The sequence below is a fragment of the Lissotriton helveticus genome, chromosome 3_1 (genome assembly GCF_964261635.1).
Source record: "Lissotriton helveticus chromosome 3_1, aLisHel1.1, whole genome shotgun sequence".
Lineage (NCBI taxonomy): Eukaryota > Metazoa > Chordata > Amphibia > Caudata > Salamandridae > Lissotriton > Lissotriton helveticus.
Genome location: NC_136061.1, coordinates 387,982,721 through 388,007,349, shown reverse-complemented (window position 1 = coordinate 388,007,349; position 24,629 = coordinate 387,982,721). Strand labels below are relative to the sequence as shown.

The 24,629-nt window shown below is 47.8% G+C and overlaps 1 protein-coding gene across 2 annotated transcripts in view; it reads left to right on the top strand.

The window, feature by feature from the left end:
• The window catches only part of POLDIP2 (DNA polymerase delta interacting protein 2), a 286,234-nt gene that overhangs the window by 115,511 nt on the left and 146,094 nt on the right, over positions 1-24,629 (top strand). For both annotated transcript variants that reach the window (XM_078680138.1, XM_078680137.1), the window contains exon 4: positions 14,747-14,843. In XM_078680138.1, coding sequence (XP_078536264.1) covers positions 14,747-14,843 — 97 coding nt within the window. The remainder of the gene's footprint in view (positions 1-14,746; positions 14,844-24,629) is intronic.

The following is a 24,629-nucleotide window of genomic DNA, read 5'->3' as shown; positions in this document are numbered from 1 at the left end:
GCGATGGCCGGTCCCTCGAGGTCTCGTCGCACCCACGGTTCTCAGCTGTGCTGTAGAGGTGGGTAGAGGTCAGAGGTGCCAGGGAAGCCGGGTCTCGTCGAGCTGGGCAGTCGGATTCCGGAGGAAGGACGTGCAGCAGACCGCAGTGTTCTTAGATGGTGCCTGCGGATGCAGGGTGACTACTCCTTAGCCACAAGGGAGAATCTTGAGGAAGAAATCGTGAAGTCCTTTCGTGGAAAGTGGTATCTTGATTCCAAAGATGATCTGATCTGGAAGGGGGCCAGTCTCTAACTTTATCTTGGAAAAGGGGGCTGGCACGCGACTAAGTCCTGCCCTAGGGGTGGGACCAGGAGGGGGGTGGTTACACCCACTTCCTTGGCGGGCTTTTCCCCAGCACAGGGTCTGGAGTGACCCTGGAACTGGTTCCAGCCAGCCTATGCACAGTGAGCACCGGGGTGCCACGTGCAGTCACCTTCCTCTGAAGCCCTGCCTACTTACAATACACAAAACCCTGTCTGGGACGGTGCTGGCACCGCCCCTGGCAGGAAACCCTTTGTCCTTATCTCCTGCTCTGGGAGGACTCCCAGCAGCAGGAGGGCAGACTTGTGTCTCGGTGGCAGCATCCATTTTGTGGATGCTAAGGCTCTGTCTGACTTTAACCGGGGTTAGGGGTTACATACATGTCGTGTCCCTCTAGAAGGGTGGGATGCTAACCCCGTCGCCAGAATTGGCGAGGGGTTAGTATTCCAATTCGTATGACACCTTACTCGACATGTTTTGATAAAGCGATACCAGAGTTGGCATATAACCGCGAGGATTATAATGCACTTAAGAGTATATGGTACGCGATATCATGGAAACGGCTAAGGGATGGATCCCGAAAGCCGCAGACAGGCTCAGCTCATGCCAGAGCACCATCTCACACGATTCCAAGCACTCTGCCTTCAGGATTGTTAAGGCCTGCCATAGGAGTGACTGATAGGAGATCTGTGTGTCCATTTTAGGGTTAGATATAGGTATACTATATCTAAAGCAAAGGGTGATTACACCACCTTGCCCCAGCTGTCAAGCAGCCAGTTGTGTCAGATTTGGATGGCCAGCCAGGGGTGGCATAATACATGCTGCAGCCCCTGGTAGGCCCTGGGTACACCTATGCCCTGGGTACCTAAGGTACACTGTACAGGGACTGATAAGGTGACTCAGTATCCAATTTAGATATGTACCTAAGGTACATGGAATCCATTTTACAGAGAGAGCAGTAGGCCTGGGGCCCTGAATAGCAGGGTCCCAGGTCAACTAAGTCAGAAAACCAGCAAAACACCAGGCAAAAAGTTGGGGGCAACCATAGTCAGGGTTCTACCTTCCTACAGTCCCGCACGCAAGGTTGCACATGCGCCCCCTCCAAGAATGCCTGGCAAATCAATGGACACAGGCTCAGGGACAACTGACAGACCTAGTGTTGGTGACCGGTCGAGCATACAACTCTCTGCATTGGTGGAATCCACACAACCTTTGCAAGGGACGACCGTTCCAAGAGCCTGTGCCACAGATTGTCCTAACAACGGACGCATCTCTCCAGGGGTGGGGAGCGCATGTGCTACACTACACGGTGCAGGGACTGTGGTCAACCCAGCAACAACGATTGCACATCAACTACCTGGAATTGATGGCAATCTTCATGGCGCTCAAGTCCTTCAAAGTACATTTGTGCAACAAGGTCGTGTTGATCCGGACGGACAACATGACAGCCATGTACTACATCCAAAAGCAGGGAGGTACTCACTCGCCACAGCTGTCTCTTCTAGCTCAGAGCATGTGGAAGTGGGCCATTCAGAGGAACATCTTCCTCATGGCAGAACACCTCCCGGGCAAGGACAATCAGATGGCGGATCTGCTCAGCAGGTACAGCCATCAAATGCACGAGTGGGAGATACATCCATCAGTGCTCCACCCGTACTTCCAGCAGTGGGGTCATCCGGAGATAGACCTATTTGCCACAAGGGAAAACGCAAAATGCCAAAGCTTTGCCGCCAGGTTCCCTCACCCGGAATCGCAAGGGAATGCGATATGGATGAACTGGTCAGGCAAATTTGCGTACGCTTTTCCCCCAGCGCCTCTCCTTCCGCTGGTGGCAAGAAAGCTAAAGCAACACTCGATGACTCTCATCCTGGTTGCTCCAACATGGGCACGCCAACCATGGTACACCACGTTTCTAGAACTTTCCGTGGTACCGCATCAAAGGCTACATCTCACATCCAGGCTCTTGACGCAGAACCATGGCGACATTCAGCATCCAGATCCGCAACAGCTCAATCTGGCGATCTGGCTCCTGAGGTCTTAGAATTTGGCTACCTCAACCTGCCTCCAGAATGCATGGACATCATTCGGGAGGCAAGAAAGCCCACAACCAGAGCTTGCTATGCGGCGAAATGGAAGCGGTTTGTCATCTACTGTACTGACAACAATATCAACCCGCTAGATGTATCCATTCCTAACATCATCTGCTATTTGTTACATCTTTACAAATGCAATCTGGCATACGCTTCCATTCGGATACATTTATCCGCCATAGCGGCTTATATCCAAAATAGGCAGCACCTCTCCGTTTTCAGGGTGCCTGCCATTAAAGCCTTCCTGGAGGGACTGAAGCGAGTCATTCCTCCGAGAACACCACCAGCTCCAGTGTGGAACCTCAATGTGGTCCTCACGAGGCTGATGGGTCCGCCCTTCGAGCCACTGCACTCCTGCGAAATTCAATTTCTTACATGGAAAGTGGCTTTCCTCATTGCTATTACATCGCTTAGGCGCGTTAGTGAGCTGCAGGCGCTCACAATCCAAGAGTCTTTCATCCAGATACATTCAAACAGGGTGGTGCTACGCACTAACCCCAAATTCCTTCCTAAGGTGGTGTCACAGTTTCATATCAATCAAACTATTGACCTACCCGCATTCTTCCAAAACCCACAAACGGTAGCTGAGCGAATGCTCCATACACTGGACGTTAGGAGGGCGTTGATGTACTACATTGACACAACACAACACTTCAGGAAAACACAACAACTTTTTGTTGCCTTCTCAGCACAGCACAAAGGCAACCCCATTTCCAAAGCGGGAATAGCCAGATGGATTGTTAAGTGCATCCAAATCTGTTATCAAAAAGCTAAGCGCACTTTAACAATACCCCCAAGGGCGCACTCCACACGCAAGTTGGGGGCGTCCATGGCTTTCCTGGGGAACATTCCTTTAGAGGACATTTGCAGAGCAGCCACATGGGTCACACCGCACACATTTACCAAACATTACTGTGTGGACGTGTATTCCAAGCAGCAAGCAGCTGTAGGGCAGGCTGTTCTCAAGACACTTTTTCAAGCTTCTGCAGCTGGCACGGGCAACCGCCCTTAATGGAGGGACTGCTATGTATTCTATGCACTAGATATGAATTTAGCAGCCCACATGCCTCGAACTGAATATGCTACTTACCTGTATGCATCTGTTCTTGGCATGTAGGGCTGCTAACATTCATATCGCCCTCCCTCCTCCCCGGTGCCCGTAGCGGCTGCAGACACTATCTTGCATTCATCATTAGCATGGACATCCTTTACACTATTTCACTCCATCTCTGCCACAATGGCTAAAAACAATCTGGGGATGGAGCCGATGCCCATGCGCACTGTAGTCCAGGGGAGGAGCCACCTATCTCGTGATACTTCGAAGACTCTTCCAGGACAACAATGTGCAATCATCCGGACCCAACACTAGACGGCGATCTATGCACTAGATATGAATGTTAGCAGCCCTACATGCCAAGAACAGATGCATACTGGTAAGTAGCATATTCAATATTTGCTGTCATTGGTCCGTCCGGGTGCCTCGAAGGCACGGAAAAAAGGGCGGAACTGATGTCATCACGCCGACGTAGGCCTAATAAGGAGACGACGGTGACGTCAGACGGAGTCGCGCGCGATGCCGCGTTCCTATGACGTCGTCCACGCCGGCGTGCTATGAAGAATTTTCCGAACGTTGCTGACGCAAGGGGGATATTTACAAGGTGAGGAATCCACAGGCAGATACTGTATCTACCAGAAAAAGCGTTACCGAAGGTAAGTAACTTGTTCTTCTCCAGTATTAGGGGTGTCTTTCATAGATTCACATGCCTGAATCATTCCCCGTCGTCAGAGTGGGAGTCACTCGGTACATAAAATAGCAATAATATGCCAGAATACCATAGTAAGAACCAGTAATTCCTAACCAGGAAGTAAAGTAGCCCAAGCTACAGGAGAAAAAACTTCCACACTCATGACTATCCTAGTCATTTTGTATAGACCAAACTGCAGCCAATCAGGCAACAGCACCCACCAGAAGGTTCTCCCCAGAGGCTCAGGCTCTCAGATTTTCTACCGCATGTCGTGTGAAGGGAGTCTCCCTGAGCTCTGCTCAGTACTTCTCTATTTTCCTTCTGGAATCTAGTGTTTTGAAGATGTCTACCAAGAAATCTCTATTCAGGCCTTGTGACTCTTGTGGAAAGCTCTGGCTTTTTAAAGAAGACCCCCACAAGAAGTGCATTTACTGCCTGTATCCTCAACATCAAGTGAAGGACTGCACGATCTGTAGGACCTTCCCTCGGAAGACCCTCAGGGACAGAGAGGGCCGCCTACTTTTGTGGCTACAAAAGCACAAGGATTCGGATTATCCTGCTTCTGAGGTAGGCAGTATTGCCTCTGGGTCTACTTCAGCCTCTAGGAAGAGAGCTGATGATGAGTGTAGGAGAGTAGGGTCTGCAATCCTATGATCACCCAGATTTTTGCTTTTTGCTTCACTGGTTTACGACTTTCCCTGGCTGTGGGCCTGCTAATCAGACCCACAGCCTAGCTGTTCTCTCTATTCCAAATTGTACCCAGGTACTGAATTGGCACTGGGCCCTCTCTGAGTCCCTGTACCCAGGGCTGAGGTGCACCCAGAAGTCCCCCAGGGGCTGCAGCATGTATTATGCCACCCCTGGGCTGACTAACCAAACAGACACAACTGGCTGCTTGACAGCTGGGGCAAAGTGGTGTACTCACCCTTTGCTTTAGATATAGTATACCTATATCTAAACCTAAATGGACACACAGATCTCCTATCAGTCACTCCTATGGCAGGCCTTGACAATCCTGAAGGCAGAGTGCTTGGAATCGTGTGAGATGGTGCTCTGGCATGCGCTGAGCCTGTCTGCGGCTTTCGGGATCTATCCCTTAGCCGTTTCCATGATAACGCATACCATATACTCTTAAGTGCATTATAATCCTCGCGGTTATATGCCAACTCTGCTATTGCTTTATCAAAACATGTCGAGTAAGGTGTCATACGAATTGGAATACTAACCCCTCGCCAATTCTGGCGACGGGGTTAGCATTCCACCCTTCTAGCGGGACACGACATGTCGGTAACCCGTAACCCCGGTTAAAGTCAGACAGAGCCTTAGCTCCACAAAATGGATGCTGCCACCGAGACACAAGTCTGCCCTCCTGCTGCTGGGAGTCCTCCCAGAGCAGGAGGCAAGGACAAAGGGTTTCCTGCCAGGAGCGGTGCCAGCACCGTCCCAGACAGGGTTTTGTGTATTCTAGGTAGGCAGGGCTTTAGAGGAAGGTGACTGCAAGTGGCACCCCGGTGCTCACTGTGCATAGGCCGGCTTGAACCAGTTCCAGGGGCACACCAGACCCTGAGCTGGGGAAAGCCCGCCAAAGGAGAGGGGTGTAACCACCCCCCTCCTAGTCCCACCCATAGGGCAGGACTTAGTCGCGTGCCAGCCCCCTTTTGCAGGATAAAGGTAGGAGCAGGCCCCCTTCCAAATTAGATCAATCTTTGAATCCTGAACCGACCTTCTACACGAAGAACTCAAGACTCTTCTCAAGATTTCTCCCTTGTGACTAAGGAGTAGTCACCCTGCAGCAGCAGGCACCAACCAAGCATCGCGGTTTGTTGCCAGTCTCTCCTTCGGATCAAGACTGCTCCAGCACGACGAGAACCGGCTTCCCTGGCACCTCTGACCTCTACCTACATCGTCAGTTACGCTGAAATTCGTGGGTGTGACGAGACCTCGAGGGACCGGCCATCTTCAGAACTGCACGACGCTTGTCCAGCACGACCACCGAGTGACCCTCGACTGAGTGCTTTGGGGTAAGAGAAGCCCCGACCCTGAGCAGCTCCAGCACCGAAGTTCAGCCCCCCTGCATCCACGAGATCTGCGTGGGGCCCTTCTGCTCTTGGCTGTTCACCGCGTTGTCCCGGTCACTTGCCCGTTGGCTAGTGGCCCTCTGACGACGAACTTCAACGACAAACACCGCTGGTCTGGTTGCTCCAGACTGGCCCTTGCTTCCCTTCTTCAGAGAAGCACCCTGGACCCTCTTGGTCCACTCAAGACGCCATTTTAGGTCCACCGCGTGGGCCTTGCATTTGCCAAGACTTGTTGCCCCAATCCTGGGTCCAGCGACGTCGACAGCAAGTACCTTCGTGGGACAGCTCGTACCTCCATCCTGGTCGCCGACAACGCCTCCTGGTCCGAGAGACTGCAGAGCCCAGCAGCGCCCACTCACCTGGCTGAGGTGACTTCGTCCGGTGCCATCCTGGTGCCCACCTAAATCACTGGCTAGTGATTCAGAACTTGGTCCCCTCCGCTTACAGGTTTTCTTCTTCCCTGATCCAGGCTTGGATCTCCACGAACTTCTTCACTGGCCGCCTGCCAGCAACTTCTTTTCTTCAGGCTCCTGGTTCGACAACGAGGGTTTCCAACGCAACTTGAACCCTATGCAGCCGCAGCCCCTGGGCTAGGTAAATTGAGTACTCCGGTGCTCCAGCATAGTCCAACACCCTAAGTGTTCGGATCCACTCTTGTTTTCGACCCACCTAGTCGGGTTCGCCCGAGAACAGTAACTTTGCAATTGCTAGCCTCCATAGACTTTTTCCCGCCTTACGCGTGAGAGTTCCCACTCTGCAAACGACGTCCCTAGGTCTCCTGCTAGTAATCTAAAGGTTCAGTAGTCCAGTCCTAGCGATTCTAAAGCCTATGAGAATAGTACTTACCTGCTAGTGATTTCGCATTCCACTTCTTGTGTATATGGTTTTTCGTACCCCTCGGGCATTTGTGTAAATTGTGCGACTTTAAGTATTTTTATAAGAGTTTTGTTGTGTGCTTAGCTCCCTGTCTCATAAAGAGCCAGGGTAGTCTTGTTAGAAATAAATATACATTTATTTTCATAACAACTTGTGTGGTGTCCTTTCACTTGGTGTTCAAGGGGTATATGTGATGGTAAAACAGCTGGCTTAACACGCCCTCTAGAGTCTTAGCCTTAGACTGCTCGTATCCATGCTACTAGGATAGCTGGTCTATAAGGTTGACTTACAACCAATCATCAATAAGGGTTGTTTGGACTGATACATAGTGATCACTAGAATAGTGAGCACTGCATATCAGGCCAACTTCTCACAATGAGGTTTTAACTTCTCCTGGGGCTAAGGTTGCGAGGAAGCAACAACCTGTTAAGGGGTCTGAGAGGCCTTCCACATCTAAGGCTACTCCCCCTGTTAAGGAGGAAAGTGGTTCATCTACGCCCCCGAGAAAATCCACAAAGAAGTTACCTCAAACATCTTCTGAGAAGACTTTTCCTCAGAAACAGACCCTGTTGTCGACGACGCCGTCGTCGACTCCTTCATCGAAGATCTCCGTCGACGCTACATCTACGTCAACTGTAACTTTTTCCTCTCCTAAGCCTGAGATGATTATGTCGACGGCGTCTTCATCGCCGACGATGGTCTGTTACTGTTAGAGGTCTGTTACTGTTAGACCTATCTCGTCGATGGCAGAGTCTTCATCTTCTGTCATCGTCGGCACCTCGTCGACGGCTAAACTAAAGAAGATCCCGTTGACGACACCGTCGACGCTTGTTCCCCCGTCGACGAAGAAGCCACCGTCAACGGGATCAATAACGGCTACCACACCGTCGACGAAGATACCATCGTCGACGAAGCCATCATCGTCGACGAAGACACCACCGTCGACGGAGCCATTATTGTTGACGACGATAACTGTACCGTCGACGACTACCTCATTGTCGTCTACCGTCAAACCCAAGTCGACGAGTTCTTTGGTAGAACCCCCGTCGACGCCACAGCTATCTTCTTGTACCACTTTGCAAGTGTGGTCGCCGTCTACGGCTTTTCTGTCGACGCCAAAACCGTCTTTGCTTCAGAGACGTGGTTCAGCCTTGGAACCTTTATCTCCTCTACATATTTCACCGCAGAAAATACCTCTACAGGTTCCAGACAAGCTTCCGGATTCTGAGGACAGTGAAGAGGATTCTGTTATTGAGGAAAAATTTGGAACGGCGACAAGTCCTTCCGAATTGAATATAAAATATAAAGAGGACGACCAAGAAGATCAGCATTCGCCTGAGCAAATGACATCAACTGTGACAAATGTCCCTTCAGCTCAGGTGCCAATAGCATTGCTCACCAACCTTCAATGCATACTAGATGACTATTACAGGCGTTTTCCGTCATCAGAGTCAGCAGGCTCTGTACCTCCTACACCTGTGGTTAAGACGCCTTTGCCTGACCTCAGACCTCCGAGGTCTCCTCCACCTGCATCATCCAATCAGCCGGACGAACAACGTTCTTCAGACGAAGAAGAAAGAGAGGTCGATAACAAGTCATTGATGTCGGAGTGGGATGATTACCAGGTTCAAACTCCTTCTCCGTCGCCACCGGCTACTTCAGATTCACCTCCAGTGGACGTGGGAGGATTCCACCTTTTAATGGAGCGGGCTACGAAATGCTTCCACATTCATATGGAGCATTCAGAACAGGAATGCTTCCTATATGATTTTAAAGACCAGCCAAGGAAGCAAGCAAGGTCTATACCTATTATAGATTTCATTTGGAAGGAGGGGATTAAGGTCATGTCTAACCCGGCTTCCATTACTCCTGTCCTGCCAAGGATTGATAAAAAGTATAAGGCTCCGGAGAAGTCCCCTGCTTGCCTTATAAGACATCCAAAACTGGATTCAATAATCATTCAAGCTGCACAAAAGAGATCTAGGAACTCTTCATCTCCAATCGCGGCTCCACCTGATATAGACGGTAGGCGTCTGGATGCCATTTGCAAGCGTGTTTCAAGGATGGCGGCTACCACGTTCCCAGCTGCTAACTCATTGGCCATCCTGGGCAGATATGACCGGCAAATGTGTTCAGATATCTCGCCATACATAGACCAACTTCCAGAACCTTCTAAGTCTGAAGCGCAAAAGATCCTGCAGGAGGGTGAAAGGATCTCGGCTGAGATTATTGATTGTGCTGTTGATGTGGCCTCAACTGGCTTCAGGCAATTGGCAGGTACTGCTGTCCTGCGTAGGCAAGGTTGGCTACGCTCCACTTCATTCCGTCAAGAAGTGCAAACAAAGGTATTGGATATGCCTTATGACGGAGAGTTTCTGTTTGGTCCGCAAGTGGAAGAAGCCCTGCAGACAATAAAAAAGGATACTGAAACGGCTAAATCCATCGCACCCTGCAATTTCGTAAGCCGCCCTTTCTAGGAGTGAAAGGACGTGGATCGTTCTCTAATCGAGGCAGATATTCACAACAGTCCTCTTACAGGCAGGGAAATCATCGCTATCAAACACAGCGTTATCAATCCTTTGGTCAACGAAACAATAATTATTCCCAGAACAAGAGGAGACCGGCCTACCGCGGAAAGGATAAACGACAATGAGCCTTATCACCTGCCACCGCTTCTGTCCCAATCTCATACAAAAATTGGTGGACAAATATCAAAATTCTACTCAAAATGGTCATCGATAACATCGGACAGGTGGGTCCTGGACTTTGTGGCCAAGGGCCATGCCCTCGAATTAGAACAGTTTCCTCCGAACGTTCCACCAAGGGGACCACCTCCAGCTCATCTAAAGGAGCTGTTTACCCAAATCAATTTGATGTTGAACAAAGGAGCAATCGAGAAGGTTCCTCAAACGCTGAGGGGAACAGGATTCTACTCCAGATTTTTTCTAATAAAGAAGAAGTCCGGAGAATGGCGTCCAATTCTGGATCTCCATGCCCTAAACAAATATCTGAAGAAGTTAACGTTCAGAATGTTATCGCTACAGGAAATACTGCATCTCCTATCGGCTGGAGACTACATGGCCACCTTGGATCTCCAAGATGCGTATTTCCACATCCCCATCTTACCTCGACACAGAAAGTTCCTGCGATTCAGACGTGCAGGGATTATCAATTCAAGGTCCTTCCCTTTGGACTGCACTCGGCACCCATGGTCTTTACAAAGGTCCTGGCTCCAGTAGTAGCACACCTCCGGCTGGAGGGAATACAAATATTTCCATGTTTGGACGACTGCCTTATCAAGGCCAGTTCTTACGCAGACACAGACAACCATTTACAACAGCGTCTAGCTCTCTTTCAATCTCCTTTCCATCAAAGTCCCAGTTGGTACCATCTCGAAGACGAGCTTTCTTGGGTGCGACCCTAGACGCCCAGCTGCTCCCCAGGGACTGACAATCAGCGGCAAATGGAGCCCTCAGCAGAAACGTTGGCACATCAATCTGTTGGAGCTGAGAGCCATCTTCCTTGCCCTCAAATCATTTCGAGCAATCATTCAAGGAGCCACTGTATTGGTTCGCACGGACAATACGACAAGTATGCACTATGTCAACAAACAGGAAGGGACAAGATCGTCTCTCTTGACTCAGGAAGCCCAGGAGCTATGGGCATGGGCAATACGGCACCGAATCAATCTTCTGGCGGTTCATGTACCGGGAACAGAGAACGTTCTTGCAGACACTCTCAGCAGGACAACAGTGTCCACTCACGAGTGGGAACTTCATCAGCAGACGGTGAATCGGATCTTTCGGCAGTGGGTTCATCCAGATCTAGACCTCTTTGCAACCAAGAAGAACAGCAAATGCCGGTTCTTTGCAAGTTGGCATCCCCACAAAGACACTGGTCTCAAATATATGCCTACGCTTTTCCACCGATACCGCTAGTTCCCACAGTCTTGCGGAAGATGAAGAAAGAACTGTGTCTGCTGATTCTTATTGCCCCCAGATGGCCTCGCCAATATTGGTTCACCGTGCTCCTTCTCCTATCGGGGTGCGAACCAATCCAGTTACGTCCAACTCCGGACCTGCTTTCCATCAAGGACGGTCAGATTTACCATCCGGACCCGACATCTCTGAAGTTAGCGGCCTGGCGCCTGAATACCTTGAGTTTGCCCACCTAAACATTCCAAGGAAGTACTAGCCAAAGCAAGAGCACCTGCTACTATAAAGACGTACAGTCTCAAATGGAAACGTTTTTGTATCTGGTGTTGTTCAGCTGGAATTCATCCTCTTTTGGCTAAACCAGAGCAAATCTTACCTTTTTTCTTACATCTGGCGAAATCAGGATTGTCTCATGCAACCCTAAAGGTTTTCCTGGCGGCGATTTCAAGATACGGACAAGATAGCATCACTTCTCTTTATTCTTCAAGGATTATACAACAATTCTTCAAAGGTCTTTTCAGAATGTTCCCTCCGGTACGTCGTCCACCACCATCGTGGCATCTTAATGTAGTGTTAGCGCAGCTCATGCGCCATCCTTTTGAGCCTATCCACAAAGCCGGTTTGAAATTCCTTACGTGGAAGGTGTCACTTTTATTGGCTTTGACTTCCTCTAGAAGAGTCAGTGATATCCAGGCTTTCACAGTTCATCATCCTTTCTTACAGTTCACAAATGACTCAGTGGTGCTCCGCACAAATCCAAAGTTTATACCTAAGGTGCCTTCGGACTTCCACCTTAACGAGCCTGTCATCTTACCTAATCCATAATCCCCTTCAGAAAGGGCATTGCATACACTGGACATTAAGAGATGTTTAAAGTTCTATTTGCAGAGAACTTCTATGTTGCGCAAATCTGATCAACTATTTATCACCTATGGTACGATTCGTAAAGGCCAAGCAGTATCTAAGCAAACAATTGCGAGATGGATCTCTGCAGCTATTGACTTTTGCCATACACAAGCAGGACGACCTTTGCAAGCAGCTCCTAGAGCGCACTCTACAAGGGCAGTGTCTTCCTCAACTGCTCTTTTCGCTGAGTGCCTCTCCAACACATCTGCAGTGCGGCGACCTGGGCCAGTCGGCATACTTTCACCAAACACTACTGTTTGGCTAAAGCCAGTGAAACCGATTCTTCAGTTGATCAAGCAGTTCTGCGTAATCTTTTCAAATAAGGTGAGCCTCTGTTTCCCACCGCCTATTACTGCTGTCAGACGCTTGTTATGCTTATTTTGTTGTGCACATGCTCAAGTATTTGCATTTTATCATGCTTTTAGTGATGTGATTATTTATATTTATATATATATATATATATATATATATATATATATATATATATATATATATATATTCCAACTCAACCTCGACACAGGATACGCAGAGGAGACGACGCCAATGTGGTGAAAATATATTTCCTTTATTGCCGCTTTCAACGCGTTTCGCCTGACCCAGCAGGCTTGGTCACGAATAAAGTTTTGTGAATACAAACAACATTTTTATATATATATATATATATATATATATATATATATATATATATATATATATACACACACATATATATTTCATGGTTATGTGCATCTCATATTACAAGCTTATGCTGCAAAGAGCGTCTTCCAGAAACGGATGTGTACTGCGATCTACTCTGATTCAGGCATGTGAATCTATGAAAGACACCCCTAATACTGGAGAAGAACAATAGTTACTTACCTGTAATCTGTGGTTCTCCAGTATTGGTGTCTTTCATAGATTCACATGCAACCCGCCCACCTCCCCTCAGAGGCTCTTAGGCTACATTGGTTTACCATCACTCCTTCCGAGAAAATCTGAGAGCCTGAGCCTCTGGGGAGAACCTTCTGGTGGGTGCTGTCGCCTGATTGGCTGCAGTTTGGCCTATACAAAATGACTAGGATAGTCATGAGTGTGGACGTTTTTTTCTCCTGTAGCTTGGGCTACTTTACTTCCTGGTTGGGAATTACTGGTTTTTACTATGATATTATGGCATATTATTGCTATTTTATGTACCGTGAGACTCCCACTCCGACGACTGGGAATGATTCAGGCATGTGAATCTATGAAAGACACCAATACTGGAGAACCACAGATTACAGGTAAGTAACTATTGCTCTTATTCAAAAGGACGATGCCTCATCACACCCAGTCATGTGAGATCATTGGGCGATGCATACTTAAATAGTGTTCCCTGTTGCCAGCCCGCACCCAGTTCAGGAAAAGCATGTCCCCATGATGCGCGTATAAAAACAAATTCAAATTGAATGTTACGCTGCTGCTTTAAAATGTACACAGTGAAAAGATGACTTTATCGAGCGCACTTCCCGACTTTGTAGTCATTTTCACGTAATTCCTCTTCCCCAGCTATGAGTGGAGCAAGTACTTTTTTCAACACAGGGTCTATGAAGATTTTTCCCCAGAGGTATGTACGAATTGCATTAAAAACTAAGTTGCACCAAGTAACGTGGGAATCTTATACACACAACTTTTGTCCTGTGGAAAGCCACCGACCCTCGTTGGGCGCTAGTTGGCTGAAACTTGTTGACCTCCTGTTCTTTTTAGTAGATGTGTAGGGTGACCTATAGTCTTATGCACATCTGTCTTTTTACCTTTAGATTAAAAGCATTTTTCTTAGAGAACAGTAAGCAATTTTAACTCCACCTTGCACAGATCCCGCCGTGTCTCAGAGAGTAAAGACTTAACCTCCTGGTGAGTGAGAGATCCAATAATGATCACCACAAGTACGCCAGGAGGAGAGTCGTCAGTGAGGGACTTACTATTACTGTTTTTGGTACCTAACGAATAGATCTTAATGATACAGAGAACCTTGTGGACGCACTCCTTAGTTTTCAACAACGTGGCGTTGTCAGTTGATCATGGAGGTCATCTCAGAGGCTGACATTCATCATTATAACACATAATCAACAGCCACACGGAAAAATATTGTTTTCGTCAGAAGTCATTCAAATTGTGTCTATATCCAGATTATCCTCAAAAACCTCATTCCGCCATTACCCTGGTCCTATCCATGTCTAGGTCTTTGCTGTGTTTTTGGGCTGACTGAACTTCCTCACAGTAAAGATTATATTAACTCCAAATTTCTGCAGCTAGTGCAGTGGCAGGAATCTTTAGGAAGCTCTACATTAATGTTTTTTGGCAAAACATATCCAATATATTATGCTAAACACAATGTTTTGTTCAGCCAACGACCTAGCACCACCGTTTCTACACTAAAAGAAACTCCTTATATCGCTGCTTAGAGTCTTTACACAGCTTGAGCGCACATGATAACGATCCCTTGAGTCTAGAGGTAGTGTCCTTGGAGATCTTTCAAAGTGGGTGCCCCACAGCTGGGAAAAGGCCTATTGACTAGTCTAGGATCTATAGCTAGTTTTATATAGTTTCAAAAGACACTTACGACAGATCCTTTTCTGTGTATTACTCATAACAGTGTCAAGTCACCACCAAATGACTGAGTTCTATACAAAACCTGAACACATTTTGCACTTGTGACTCTGTACACTGTTTGCTACTGTAGAAACCATATTTGTGGCGTGCTGTTCAATTTGTGTTTTTTGTATCCCTGTGTGCAGAATGTAAAGTCTAACGTTATTGCTCTTATTGTACTATAGAATTCAGTTTGTCTTTCTGTTCAGGACTGAGAGCACTGCAAGCCATGGATCTAAAGAGGTGAAGGGAAATACCCATACCTACTACCAGGTGCTCATAGATGCCAGAGACTGTCCACATATCGTGAGTATCATTGGCAAGATCTTAAAATACTTGAAGGTCCTACCTCAAGCCTTCCTCTTTAGAGTTTGTTCCTCTATCCCTTGTGGCAGGTGTACAGTGACAACAGTGCCTCCATTTATGCAGGTGTACCTGTTATGGTCAACGGTGAGACTTCATATGACCCAATTTAAATTGCCATCTCAATAAGTAAAGTTACACCATAAGTAGCCAATAAGTAACAACACCTAGAAGAACTCCATTATTAATTAATAGCACACACTCAAACCAATAAATAATGCTACATTGATAGTGGTCTCATTCACAGTGTTAATTGTAATGTGATAAGAAATCTGACCTGGATGATCATTTTCTTTAGCATCTGTTACATCAAAGTTGAGGTCTCGAGCACTGCATTTGGCGTGTGAGTTATGGATTGCAGAACTAACAATAAATGGTGAATTTCTGTGTTTTTTATGTTTTATGTTGTAACTAACTTCACACTTCCACCGTGGTTTTAAGTGAATTTCATAGTTGTTTTTTTTATGCATACGGTAACGTGTTCTAACCAGGGCCTCTGGAATTATGCATCAATGAATGGCAAAATTATGCAGCAGATTTGAAAAAACTATGCACCAAGAAAACGCAAAAATATATATGTTTATTTTTTATTTATATATATATTTATAGCTTCACAGATGCTTGCTTTACAAGGCTCCATCCACCTAATGGCATCTTGCAAGCGACGTTGAAGTTCAGTATTCCATTTCAAAGCTCATTCCTTCTTATTTTTTTTTTTTTTTGCGGGTTTATAACGCGCTTGAATCGACTCCCGGAGGAGTATCTCCGCTCCCTAGGAACACCACAAGCACAGTCAGAGGGGAACCAAAACGAATTAATATTGAAACAGAAAAGTTTTAAGCCGCTTCCTAAACACCAGATGTTCTGAACATTGTCTGGGAGCTAATGGGAGCCTATTCCATAATGAGGGCCCAGCAACAGATAGGGCTTTACCTCCATGTCTGGCCCTCTTTGCACGGGGTACACACAGTAGAAACTGGTTGCTGGATCTAAGGGAGCGCACAGGGGAGTAAGGTATGAATTTGTTTTTTAAATATGCAGGGCCTAATTCGTTTAGGCTCTTGTGGATTAGGCAGCATGTTTTAAACTTAATTCTTTGCCCGACCGACAGCCAATGTAATTTGTCCAAAAGAGGTTTGGATGCAGATCTTGGAGGGGCGTTCAAGACCAACCGGGCCGCAGTATTCTGAACAACTTGGAGTTTGGCCAGTACTCCCTCATTTGCAGATAACAGCAGGCCATTACAGTAATCGATACGGCTAAGGACAAGAGCCTGTACCAATGTTTTCCTGATGCAGTCAGGGAGTAGGGGGGACACTTTGCGTAGAAGGCCAATGACGTGGAAACAAGAGCCCACAATGTAATTGCTGTGCTGCTTCAGCGAGAGCTCATGGTCTAGTCCAACTCCTAAGTTCTTCACAACATGTTTGGGGTCAGGGACTGGTCCGAGATCTTGTGGCCACCAGTCCGGAGTCCATAAGATTTTAGCCTCCCCAAACAGCATGATTTCGGTCTTGCCTACATTACACTGTAGGCAATTTGATGACATCCACTGAGCCACAGCTTTCATGCCCTGAAAGAAGGAGGCTTTAACCTCGGTGGTGAGAGATTTGAAAGGAAAGAGGAGCTGCGTGTCATCCGCATAAGATACTGGGATGAAGCCAAAGGCTCGCATAATTCTAGCCAGGGGTGCCACATAGATGTTAAAGAGAGTTGGGCTCAAACAGGAGCCCTGTGGCACCCCCTTAGAAATCTCTACCTCCTCTGACCGATATTCACCCATGGTGACACATTGGGTGCGGTTGGATAGAAAGCGCCTTAGCCAGGCCAGAGCCTTATCCTCAAGACCGATGTTTGCCAGCCGACCTGTCAAGATGTTATGTGACACAGTGTCGAACGCTGCCGAGAGGTCTAATAATATCAGGACAACGGAGTAGCCCCTGTCCTGATACATATGCAGATCGTCCGAGAGTATCTGCTGTGTATTTCTTTATTTAGGGCAGCTGCTCACGCTTTCCAGTTCCTATGGAGCTTTTCTCAACTTAATTAGTGAGACTGTCCTCTTGCCAGGTATCCTTTAAACTGTTTTGGTTAATACAGGAAATATATACTGCGCTATCAAATACAAGAAAACAGACTAGTACTTTTCAAACAGATATGGAAAATAGCTTCACATCCCTATTAAATGCATTTTGCAAAAATTTAAATAATCTATTTCAAACAATTTCATGACGATTATCAAAACGTCATACTGAGTATCAAAATTTGTTAACGCCAATATTTGATTGTCTGGAGTCGTCAATTCATATTATCTAAAATGAATATGCTTCATGAGGGTGTTAAAGGGAATGCTATTATAAGGATAACAATATTTACATCCATTCCACAGTTCGATAGTGGCCTTATCAAAGTAGCCTTTAATTTCATTGTATAATTCTATAACGCCCAAGTGGCCTGTGCCTGCTGTTAGTGTTCCTTGGCATGTATCAATTATCAAATGTAAGCTATTGATCAATATTTAATCCTGAATGTTTAGTGTTCCCGGTCAAAGAAATCTGGATTCCAGTCTCCTCTATAATATCGATCTCGTCCTTGTACATTCTTGACAATCCTATCAATGCCAAATAATGTTAAGGTATCGCTCTGGCTGTTAAGATTATCCTTAAAATACCTGACTATTCGATATACGAGTTAAATATTTCTGCCGTTTGAATGTTCTAAAAATCCTCATCTTTCCTAGGAAAATAGTACTCCGTGTATACCTTTTTGAATGAGTATTTTAGAACATAGGTGGAGAAATCGGATGTGCAAGTAATGGGTGTATTGATCTTCTAGTTATGAAGAAGAGTTGTAGGTACAGTGGCTCTAGGTGTACGTGCAAGCTTTGCAGTTCCCACAATCTACAAAACATGTCTGTGGTCTGAGCCATTTCTGTTTGTCTGAGCTCCTAAAATAACTATGTGCTAGTAACCATATTTAGGATGTGCCGTGCCTATAGAAAATTAAACGTCTTAGATCCACCTCTCCATCAAAAAACATTACCTGACTAGATGCTCCAGTCTTGTTACAATGCCTCTAATCTTATTGACTTCCCTGTTTTAGGTAGTGGTAGATCAGTCTGATGGGCAGGTTGAGTAATACAGGTTTATGTATCCCTTTTGTTGGCATGTGGTAAATTCTTTATCAATTTCTTGTCGGTTTTGCCGGGCTACCTTTTATACCTTATTAATGTAGCCCCTCACTCTGAATCAATGCAGTGGCAATTGGTTCTCATCCAGATACTTGGGTGGGCATCTGCTGCATTTACATTTGGATTATAATATCTCTCATAAGGGATGCACGACTTAAAGTTGATTGGATGATAACTGTTGTGTATACAAAAACAAAAGCAGTCCTATATCATTACACCCCTTGTGGCGTTTCAGAAATAGAGCAATCGCTAGCCACAATTTCTGCACTGAGTATTCTTTTGTTCTTTATGATTGTCAGTGGTGGAAGTTAACTTACACCTGATATTTGTATTTTTTTTTTTTAAATGTCTTTATTGCATTTTACAAGAAAAAAAAACCAGCGAGATGGGTTAACAAGTCCCCTTCCCCTCCCGCCCATAACCGTTGTTGCCTTCCACATAAACAGCGTTAGTGCGCTATGTTAAAAAATGAGAAAGAGTATACACAGCCGTTCAGCCAACATCCCAAATTCGGGCAGGCGGCGTATCTTCACAGCTATTAAAGATTTTGCCTCTAAGAGGCATTTCACATACCAGCCTGCACAATACAAAGGGATCCCCCCTGAGTCCCGTCCCCCTCGCTCCTGAAAGTAAACACTCCCATAGTCTATACGCGTACGGATTCAACAATACTCTCCTTGCCCGACAAAAAAGTGTGGTACAAACCCCAGAAATTTTTGGGCCTACTAGTGGGGGGTTGCAGTTCACTGTAGTTTTCTGACTGTGTGCAGCAATAAAGCATGTCATGCGCCCAGCGTTTCAGAGTAGGCAGCGGGCCCTTCATCCAGCAGCAGGGCAGAACTCGGCGGGCCATCAGCAGGCCCATGTCCACTAGGCGTCTAATCGCTCTAGGCAGTTGTTTAGTGTACCCAACAAGGCTAGTAAGGGGCTGGGCGCAATGTCTACCTCCGTCAGCTTACTTATGTCTGCGAATATCTTTTCCCAAAAGTCCCAAACACCGGGACACTGCCAGGCAAGATGCAAAAAGTCAGCCTCTGGGGCGCTACATCTCTCGCAGCGGGCAGAGTCCCTCAACCCATATCTGCAGAGTCGAGTCGGAGTGTAGTATACTCGGTTCAAAAATTTGAAGTGGATCAGCCGATGTCGGCCATTAAGGGAAACTTTCTTAGTGATATTGCAGCAGTATCGCCATGTGTCATCGTCTAATACAGTGTCCAAGTCAGTCTGCCATGACAATCGTGCCTTAGTGTAGGGGTATCGTGTGTCTGTCTGCGTCAGTCTGTATAAACTGGATAGTAGCTTCCTTGGCGATGTGGTTTTGATTACATGTGTGAGCTCAGGGACCTCCGGCGGCTCCGCCATATCACTACCCAATAGGTCGCCCAAGGCACTGCGCACTCTGTGGAATTGGAATCGTGTCAGTAGAGGGGGCTTTTCACTGTCTCCCAGCGCCTGCTCCCAGGTTTTAGCCACTCCGTCAGCGAACAGATCGCCCGCCGTATGTATGTTCAGTTTATGTAAGGCAGCAATTACTCCCTTTTCCATGAGCGGGGGCAGCCATCTGGCCCAGTCCACCGGCATTACCGGTGAATACAGGAGCGCACCGTTTTGCATCTGTAACAGACTGTGCCATGCATGATTAGTGGCCGTCAAGAGTCTAAGACACCCGTTCTGCGATCCTGCGGGCGAAAAATCATGTGGGGGAGTGCCTTAGGGTCAGCAAAGAGGGTCTCCATGCGCACATGCGGGATGTCACGGTCTCCATGGAGCCACGTGTGCAGATGTGACGCCTGGGCTACACGGTAGTATGCCTCAAAGTCAGGGAAGGACAATTGGTAGGGTCATAAACAGGAACAAAAAACGGGGGGCATCAACCATTTTCATTATGGATATGCGCCCCATTAATGACAACGGAAGCTTGCTCCAGTTTATTGCGTCGTCCTCCAGTTTGCTAAAGGCCGTGCCATAGTTGGCTCTAAAGAGGATTTCTGCATCGGTATGCAGCTGTATCCCCAAATAGCGGACCGCGTCTGTGGTCCATTGGAGGGGATATTCCATTGTCGCTGGTTGCGTAATTGGCGTGAGTGGAAAGGCCAGCGACTAGGTCCAGTTGGCTTTCAGGCCAGAGAGCGCCCCAAAGCGGACCACTTCCCTAAGGACTGACGATAGATTGTTATCCGGGTCACGCACATATAGCAGGGTATCATCTGCGTACATTGAAACTATGATCTTGTGCCCCGGGAATCCTATGCCCTCGTTCCCATGGTATTCTCGCAGGGCGCATGCCAGCGGCTCCGCCCCCAGAGCATAGAGGAGAGGCGAGAGGGGGCATCCCTGCCTAGTCCCTCTGCTAATAGGAAAGGAGTCCGTAACCAAGTCTCCCATGCGTAGCCGCGCCCTCGGTTCATGGTATAGCGCCCCTAGCATTTGAAGGAACGGCTGCCCCAGGCCCATACGCTGCAGCACTGTGTGCATGAAGGGCCACTCTACAGAGTCAAAGGCCTTCTCCATATCTAGGAAGACGGCCAGCGCTTTTCTGTCAGGCCTCACATGTTGGATCACCCCCAAAACCGTTCTTATGTTGTAGACCAGGTTTCTGCTAGGGATAAATCCTGCCTGGTCCGGGGCTACCAGGCTGCCAGCAAGGAGCGCCAACCGGGTGGCCAGCACCTTAGCAAAGAGTTTTGTGTCAACATTTAAAAGCGACAAGGGTCGATATGAACTGCACTCATCGTGCGGTTTCCCTGGCTTCAAAATATTAACCCGAAGTGCCTCCCTCATTGATTGCGGCATACTGCCCTCTAGGCAAATGTCATCAAATAGTGTCGATAGGTGTGGGAGCAGTTGGTCCTTAAATGTTTTGTAGAAGGCAGCAGTGAGACCGTCAGCACCCGGGGCACTCCCCGATCTCATGCCAGCCAGGGCGTCTAGTATTTCATCCTTATCTATAGGTTGCATGAGGAATTCCCTATCCGAGTCGGACAGGACGGGGAGGTCGATGTGACCTAGGTAGTCCTGGATTTCCTCTTCCATAGCGCCAGTTTTAGAGGAGTAGAGGTCGGAGTAATATCTTCTAAAGACCTCGGCTATGTCCCTCTCGTCTGTGGTCGGTTCTCCCTCTGGGGTGTTAACTGGCGTGACGTGTTGGCGCCGTCGCGCTCCCCTCATGAGGTTTGCCAGTACCGCACTTGGCCGCTCCCCCTCGCCATATACCCTAGCAGTGGAGTACTTGCTCATGTGTTTGACCTCCCTGTCTGCTTCATCATGGTACTCCGCAAGGAGGGACTTAATCTCCTCTCCCACAGTGTCGTCCGCAGGGCCACATTGCCTGCGCTCCAACCGACCCAGTTGTTTCTCAAGGTCCGCTAGTCTAATCCGAATGGATTTAAGTATGCCCGAGTGCTTTGACATCGCAACACCTCGGATATAGACATGGAAGGCCTCCCACACCACCTGGAAGCTCTCTACCGAGCCCACATTGTGTTCAAAAAATGTATCTACAGCCTCAGCAAGCTCTCCTCTAAACACCGGGTCAAGTAGGGAATTAGACGGAAATCGCCACTTAAATGCCGGTACAGATTTACCTGGAATACTCAATTCCAGCAAGACAGGTGAGTGATCAGACAATGTTCTGGGCAAAACCTTGCAGTCTTTTACCCGGCCTATGTGGGAGGAGGAAGCAAGCCAGTAGTCAATCCTGGTGTGGATGTTATGATATGCAGAGTAGTGCGTGTACCCACCCCGATGTGGATTACGCGACCGCCATACATCCTCCAAACCCAGGCGAGTTAACGCGCCGCGGAGCTCTAGTGCAGCGAGCGTAGGCCTACGAGCAGGGCCGGCAGGCCGGTCCAGGGTCGGGTCCAAAACCAGGTTAAGATCGCCTCCCCAAAGTAGCGGGCTCCTCTGGTCAACCCGCCTGACTTTAGCAGCAAGGGTTTTATAAAATTCCGGCGAATCAAAGTTCGGGCCATAGGTGTTTACCACTGTGACTTCCACAGCAGGGCCGCAACACCTGGATATCACGGATCTGCCTTCAGTGTCCGTCTCCAGGGTCTGTATCTGTAGTTTGGATTTAGGGTTCACCCACGTCAAAACTCATCTGGAACTAGTGGTAAACCCCGCTACCGAGATGTTACCCTCGAGCCCCCTACTTCTAAGCATGTGACTGTGTGCAGGGAGATGCGTTTCCTGGAGCAGGGCTATATCTACGTGTTGGCGTTGCAGGTAGCTGAGGACCTTTCTGACCTTGCGGTGGTCATTGAGACCATGAACATTCCAAGTGATGGCTGTTAGTCTAGGCGTGTGTACACCTCCTTTTCCAGTATCCGTGTCAGTCATCACGCACCGCGGTTGTGAACGTGTGTAGCTGTTTAGTAGCAGCGCAAGCAAAGGACATAAAATGCAACATCAGGCTGGGCGGGGCCTCTACAGACATGCAACAAACTTCTCCCAACTTATTTATTTATTTATTTGTTCTAAGTTTTGTATAGCGCGAACAAGATCCTTACAGATATCAGAGCGCTTCACAGAGACAGGGGTAGGGGCAGCAGGAAAGAACAGAGATAATGGGAGCAGTATAATAGTCACTAACATAGTAGGATAATAATAACGTACAGAAAACATATCAATATACAATCAGGTAAACAAGTAATATAAGACGGCGCAAGTCATTAATCCCACTACAGAAGTGTTCAGGTAAGCCTTGGATGTGTGGATGGCTTATACCAAATTCTTAGGCTAGGGAGAACACTGAGTGGGGGCATCGGGAGGGTGATTCAGTGAACCAAAGTGTATCATATATTGGTCGGTAGTAAGAGGGTGGCGTAGTAGTGTCACCAACAAGTAGAAGTATAGTGCCAAAGGACAAGGTGAACAGTGATACAAAGCGATGCAGAGTCTCTGATCCAGTACCTATAGAGTTCAGGAGATCTTGGCCAGAAGGATGGTTTTCACCTCTTTCTTGAAGAGTGCAGTGGAAGAGATGAGCCTGGTTTCAGGAGGGAGCGCATTCCAGATCCTGGGTGCCATTCCTGAGAAGGAGCGCTTGTATGTTTTCTCTTTCCGGAATCTACGAGGTTTCAGGAGTAGATTTTTTGTACTTCTATTGGATCTCGAACCTCCTGATATAGACAACTTTTGAGCGAGGTAGTTGGGTGCATTGTGGTGCACGGCCGCGTGTGTCATAACTGCAATTTTTAGCTGTATTCTGGCTTCAAAAGGCAGCCATTTTAGAGACTTTAAGTCTGGGGATATATGCGAGTGTTTTCTTGAGCCAGTAATGAGTCTCGCGGCAGCGTTCAGGGAGGCTCTTAGGGGTGCCGTTGTGGATAGCGGGAGTCCGCTGAGGGCCACAATTCCGTAGTCTATTCGAGGGATGACTAAAGCTTGTACAGCAGTTTGGAAGTCTTCGGCAGGGAGGAAGGGTTTAATTTTCCTCAGTGTGTTGATTTGGAAGTTAGCTCCTTTTGTGGCTTTGCTAACGTGCTGTTGCATGTTGAGCTTGGCGTCGAGTGTGATGCCTAGGGATTTCGCCGAATCCACGATGGTAGGTTGGACATTGAGTGCTGTTAGGTTATTGAGCCAGGTTTGGGTGGTGGAAATTTTCACCGGGGTGAGATGAGTAGGAACTCAGTTTTCAGAGCATTTAGTTTGAGGTGATTATCGGCCAGCCAAGATTGAGTGTTAATAAGTGTGGAATTCAGATGTTTGATATCTTCCGGGGATTGTAGCTTTAGGTAAAGTTGTGTGTCGTCGGCGTACATATGGAAGCTTGGAGCAAGGTGGCGAGGGGTTCCATGACGAGGTTGAACATTGTGGGGGAGAGGGAGGATCCTTGTGGAACACCTAGGTTCGAGGCATATGGGCTGCAGATGGTACATTTATGAATAGATCGCCATCTGGTGTTGGGCTCGGATGATTGCACTTGTTTTTGTTCTGGAGAAGTCTTTGTCGTCATCGATGACTCCTCCTCTTGGTGTTAGTGCGCATGGGCATCGGCTCCATCCTTAGATTGTTTTTTTCCGCCATCGGGTTCGGATGAGGATCGAAGCGCTCCGGACCGACTTCGATAAAGAAGGTTATATTCGGCGCGTAAACCTTTCCAATTCGACGGTATTGTTATCGAACGCGACTTCACTTCCATCTCGACGCGTTTCGAAGAACGACGACTACGAGAAGACCAGCTCGACGTAGTCCAGCCCGGAGTCCATGGAAAGGACTCCATTCAAAAAATGTCCAACGTGTGGTGCTAAGTTCCCACACAAGGACCTACACGAGGTGTGCAACCTCTGCTTGTCCCCTGAACACGAATCCAGGGACTGTGAGGCCTGTGCAGCATTTTCCTCAAAATCGACGATTAGAAACCGTCGAGCCCGAAGACACGAGGTATCGAGAATGCAGTCACAAGCAATCCCGGAGCTGTTCGAGGACCAGCACCCAGAAGAGGAGGAAGAGGAGGTCGACGAAGCGGGGTCAGAAGCGGACGAGTCCGACGTCGAGGAAATCGACGTCCAGCAAACGGTGAGTGACGACGTCCC